General features: G+C 70.9%; 2 protein-coding genes across 2 annotated transcripts in view; one reads left to right on the top strand and one right to left on the bottom strand.

Moving 5' to 3' along the window:
• Nucleotides 1–2,359: 2,359 nt before the first annotated feature.
• Nucleotides 2,360–3,468, bottom strand: AURANDRAFT_14468 (hypothetical protein; the record flags this gene model as incomplete). Its single annotated transcript, XM_009042246.1, has 3 exons — nt 2,360–2,680; nt 2,892–3,050; nt 3,241–3,468. Coding segments are annotated over 3 exons (708 nt in total), but the record flags the coding sequence as incomplete, so codon positions are not given.
• A 1,551-nt stretch (nt 3,469–5,019) lies between these two features.
• AURANDRAFT_72433 (hypothetical protein) overlaps nt 5,020–5,385 on the top strand; it is a gene marked incomplete at both ends in the record, with an annotated part of 5,699 nt that continues 5,333 nt past the window's right edge. Inside the window, one exon of the mRNA XM_009042304.1 lies at nt 5,020–5,354. Coding sequence (XP_009040552.1) covers nt 5,020–5,354 — 335 coding nt within the window. The remainder of the gene's footprint in view (nt 5,355–5,385) is intronic.

Below are 5,385 nucleotides of genomic sequence, written 5' to 3'. Positions count from 1 at the left end.
GCGGTAGACGCTCTCGACGGACGTCGGCAGCTCCCAGAGGCCGACGTCCGGCGGCGGCCGCCGCCGCTCGGGCGACGGCGGCCGCGGCCGCGGCGACGCGGGCGGCGACGCGGCGCGCGCCAGCGACGTCGGCGCCCGCAGGGGCGGCTCGTCGCCGTCCTCGTCGAGGTAGACGGGGCCGCCCGCGGCCGCGGCGCCGCCGCCGCCGTCGCGCCGCGGCGACCCGGCGCGCTCGAAGCGGTCCGGCGGCGGCGCCTCGTGGCGGTGGAGCAGCGCCTCCGTCGCCTTGAGCTCCTCGAAGGCGCCGCGGCGCTCCGGCGCCGGCGACCGCGGCGCCGCGGGCGCCGCGGGCTCCTCGACGGCCGCGCCGCGCCGCGCGGACCCGCGGAGGAAGCTCGCGAGCGACTTGGACTGGGATAGCTGCGTGCTCGACCGCCGGCCCACGGCCGTCGACGGCCGCCGCCGCAGCGGCGGCGGCGCGGCGCTCCGCGCGGCGTCCGCGGTCGCGGGCCGCGCGCCGCGCGCCGCCGCGAGCGCGAGCGTCCCGAACGCGCCCGTCGCGACGTCGCGGCGCCCGCCGCCGGCGGCGTCCGCCGCCCGCATGTGCCGGTCGCGCTTCGCCGCGGCCTCGGCGAGGTACTCGATGTGCGCCTCGTGGCGCCGCACCTCGACCATGTCCTGCATGCGCTGGCGGAAGCGCCGGTGCTTCGAGGCGGCGAGCTTGTCGCGGTAGATCGACGGCGCGTCGAGCGTCGACACCGTCGCCAGGGACAGCCCGGCGAGGATCGACTGCGCCGCGTCGAGCCGCGACGCCAGGTCGCGCGCGGGCAGCGTCATGGCAGCCCACAAGGCGCTCTCCAGAGGGGAAACAAAAACGCCCAAGGATGCGAAACCCCAATTGCTCGGGATGCTGGCATCCTTGAGTTTGATGGTGCCTCGGGGCAGCATGTGGAGCCTCGACCGCCGTCGCGCGTCGACGCGCTGACGCCATGGCGCCTCGCACGCTCACCGTCGTCGTGCTCCGCGAGGACGCCGCGGCGCCGTTCTGCATGCGCGCGTCCTGCGCCCGCGGCACGCCGCTGGCGAAGGTCGTCCGCCGGGCGCTCCGCGGCTGCGCGCGGAAGCACGGCGACGCGCCGCCCGCGGATCGCATGGTCCTGCGCGCGGACGCGCCGCCCGCGGATCGCGTGGTCCTGCGCGCGGCGGGCGCGGAGATCGACGGCGGCGCGCTCGTCGACGCGCTCGACGACGGCGCGACCGTCGTCGTCGCCGCCGCCGCCGCGGCCGCCGCGCCGCCGCCGCGGCTGCTCGTCTTCGTCGCGTGCCACTGCGACGGCGAGTCGCGCGCCGCGGGCCTCGAGCGCTGCCTCGCGTCGCTCGAGGGCCCAGACGCGCGCGTTTGCTTGGCGTACTTCGCGGCCACGCCCGCGCTCGCGGCGCGCGTCGCCACCGCCGCCGCGCGGCTCCACCTCGCGGTCGCGAGCCCCGCGCCGCGGTCCCAGTTCGAGCACTACCGCGCGCTCTTCGAAAACGCCGACGCCGGCGACGCCTGGGTCCTCTTCAACGACGACGACGACGTCGCGCACCCGCGGCGGGCGGCCCGCTTCGCGGCGGCGGCCGCCGCCGCGCGGGCCGCCGGCGCGGAGGCCGCGTCGCTCCCCCACGCCGCGACGGCCGACGAGGCCGCGGCGGCCGCGGTCGCGAGCGCCGCGGACGTCGACGGGCTCCTCGCGGGCGGGCGCGCGCGGCTGGCCGAGTTTCCAAAAGAGTCGCCTTCCGGCGTCCCGCGTCGCGGCGGCGCGCGCTCGCGCGACGCCCCCCGCGTAGGCACTGGACGATCGCCGTCTCCCCGACGCTCCTCCGGGCCTTCTTCGAGGCCGCGCACCCGTCGCTCCTCGCGCACCGCTTCTGCGACGTGACCTTCGCGCGGTACGCGCGGGCGCGCGCCTTCGCCGCGCCGCGCCCCGAGGAGCCGTGGCTGTATTTTTACGCGCGCCACGGCTACGAGGCGCACTTGACCTGGCTGCTGACGCCGACGCCCGCCGACGTGGCCATGGCCGAGGCCTCGGGCGGCGACGCGCGGATCATCGTAGGCATGCGGCGCAAGGCGGAGCGGCAGGTGAGCGAGGGCGCGGTCGCGGGGCTCGCCCGCGTCAAGGCGCTCTGCGCGGCGGCCATCGCCACCGCTGACCCGCGCGCGCGCGCGCTGCACCAGAGCCTCGCCCGCCCGGTCGCGGAGCAGGTTCTGCGCACCTTCGCCCTCCCAGACTAGGCGGCGCGGCGGCGGGGGGCTGCTACTCGGGCGTCGCTTTATTATGAGTAGGGGCGCGCGCGCGGCGCCGGCTCACTGCGCCGTGTAGCCGCCGTCGACGGAGATGACGGAGCCGACGCAGAAGGGGATCTTCGCGACGCAGGCGACGAGGGCGGCGACCTCCGCGGGCGTGCCGAGGCGCGGGAGCGGCTGGGCCGTCTCGAGCCAGGCGTAGAGCTCCTCGGCGTTGGCGCCCTTCTTCTCGACGAAGTCGGCGACCGCGCCGTGCATGAGGGGCGTGTCGATGGTCCCCGGGCAGACGCAGTTGACGCGGATGCCCGCCGGCGCGTAGTGCGCCGCGAGGGACTTGGACAGCTGGGCGATGGCGCCCTTGGTGCAGCCGTAGAGGTGCTGCTCGGGCTTGCCGACCTGTGTGCGAATCAACCAGTGGAACGCCCTGTCCAGCAAAAACTTCAAACCTCTCTAGCTCGGTCGAATCGAAGTCGATTCGGCTGATTTTTGGACGAATCAATTGCTCTCATCGAGTTCTCGAAGCCAAGCCAAAGAAGTTGCGTCGAAACATTCGCGTACGCTCACATTGAAGTTGAGTTGAAGATTTGAATTCGGCACAGTTGCCGACGAGCGACTGGTCGCTGCCGATGATCACGACCGCGCCGCCGCGGTCCCGCATGTGGGGCACGGCGGCCTGGACGGCGAAGAACGTGCCCTTTAGATTGACGCCGACGACGCGGTCGAAGGCCCGCTCGTCGACGGCCTCGAAGTCGCCGCCGTGCCAGACCTGGGCAGGAAACGGGTGATTCAACGTCGCTTCGACGTGGGTGCGCGCTCGAGAAAAAGCATCCACGCGTCGAGACCGTTCCGAGAGATGATCGCTCGTCCAAAAGTCAGCCGAAACGAGTGGAACACGGCCGAGAGAGGAGCCTTTGAAGTTGGGAATGTCGCGCCCTTTTCCCGCCCCGGCGCCGGACGCCCGCGTTCGACACCAAGACGTCGACGCGGCCGTGGGCCTTGGCCACGGCGCCGATGGCCTTGCGCAGGGCGCGCACGTCGCTCACGTCGCAGGCGAGGTGCGTCACGCCGGGCGCGGCGGCCGGCGGCGCCGCGACGTCGACGCTGTAGACGACGGCGCCGGCCGCCGCGAGCGTCGCGCAGCACGCGGCGCCGATGCCCGTGGACCCGCCCGTGACGATGCACACGTCGCCGTCGTAGCGCGGCGACCCGAACTTGGCGGCGTCGAAGAGCGTCTTCGACCGGACGTCGGACCGCGCCGGCGCGCCGCCGGCGGCGACGGCGCAGAGGCCCGCGGCGGCGGCGGCGGCGGCGGCGGCGCGGCGCGCGGATGGATGCTGTGCGACGCGCGTCGACAGCGCGCGCGCGCGGCGCAGGTGCCGCGTTGCAAAGAGCGCGCGATGCATGTCGCCGGCGCGCAGAGAGAGCGTGGCGACGGCGCCGGTGGCTCGGCTGTCGGCGCGGACTAGCCGGGCTCGGGAGGCCGACGCTGAATGGGAAGTTGCATAGAAGTTGCAGCCCGACAGCACGGCGTGGGGCAGCAGCATGGCGTGAGCCATGTGGGGCGCGCGAGAGACGGCGCTCCCAGGCGTGGAAAGAGGAGACGACGGCGCGGCGGTTTTGAGCGACGCTGTCGTGAAGCATGGAGTGCGGTGTGCCATGCTCGCGATCGCCTCGGTGGGTGAGTCGGCGTGTTTCCATGCGAGTGAGTTCGAGGACATCGTGCTGAACGAACTGTCGAAACACCTCAACCAGCCGGACGGAGGCGCGCGGATTAAGAACGAATTCGGGGACGCGTTCTTCGGCACGATCAAGAAGATCCGGGATGGACTTGAGCCGCTGCTAATTCCGCTAGACGTTTTGAAGCAGGTCGTGGCAGAGGTCCTGGAGCGCGATGAGTTCCCGCCGAGCGCTTTCACACAGCGAGCACTTCGAGACGGCAGTCACAAGGGGGAGGCATTGATCCAGGCCGTGGCTCGCCAGCTCGAGCACACGGACGGAGGCGAGCTGCTAAAGGAGGAATTCGGGGACGCGATCAGGCACATGACGCACGACCGAACCCGGGCCGAGGCGCATGAGGAATTCAGCGCTCTCAAGCAGCCTCGGAAGGCGAGCATCTTCATGGCCATGGCGGAACGCCCGAAATTGGAGAAGCGGGGAATGTCTCCCGGCGAGATCGGCGCACCGCGGCGTCCTGGAGCTGTTTTTACGCGCGATGATGCCTCCCCGCAGGCAAAAATCTCGGCAGGTTATGGAGAGAGCTAACGCCAGAGCAGAAGCAAACCTACGAGAAGATGGAGGCCAACGACAAAAGTCGCTACGCTATTGAGGTCGGTTTTTTTAACGAGTCTACGGCGCGTCTCGGGCTCTCATCGTCTTTGTCGTGGATCTTCCCTTGCACCGGCCGGCTCCGTTGCGAGGACAGCCAGTGGCGCATGGATCAGCTGATGGACAATATTTCAGAAGAAAACCAAATCGTGGCGACGGTCGGGCTCCCGGAGGTTGCGCTGACGAGCGGCAAATGGTTTTACGAAGTAGAAATCACGGAGGTGTGCGATCCGCAGTTCGGCTGGGCCCTGCGCGGCTGGGAACCGTTGTGTGTGCTCGGGCAGTACGGCTGCGGCGAGGACCGTTTCTCGTACGCGGCGTGCAACGGAGGCTTTTTCCTGCACAATTCCGAGCCTTCCCCTCAAGAGCGGAGAGCACCGCTTTGGTCGGTCGGCGACACCGTCGGCTTTATGCTCGACCTCGACGGCCGCGAGATCCGCTTCTCCGTCAACGGAGAATGCAACGAGTTCGTCTTCCGCTCCATCTCCGTCGGCAGCGTGGGATACTACCCCGCGCTGTCCATGCGGGCGGGCGTCGTCGACATCAACTTTGGAGGCTCGCGCGCTCTGAAATTTCTTCCCAACGGCTACACGCCCGTCGCCGAGCAGCAAAAGAAGCAGATGCGTGCGGAGAGAGATGCCTTGGATACGAAGATAGAAGCCATGGAGAAACAACTACATCGCGGCACGGAGCGGCTCGGCGTTAAGAAGAAGCACGAGGCGACGCTGCTCGAGATTAACGCGAAGTACGAAGCGGCGACGGCGGCATCAGAGGCG

This window comes from Aureococcus anophagefferens (genome assembly GCF_000186865.1).
Source record: "Aureococcus anophagefferens unplaced genomic scaffold AURANscaffold_29, whole genome shotgun sequence".
NCBI lineage: Eukaryota > Pelagophyceae > Pelagomonadales > Pelagomonadaceae > Aureococcus > Aureococcus anophagefferens.
Note: the sequence above shows the minus strand (reverse complement) of the source record. Positions and strands in the feature narration are given on the sequence as shown.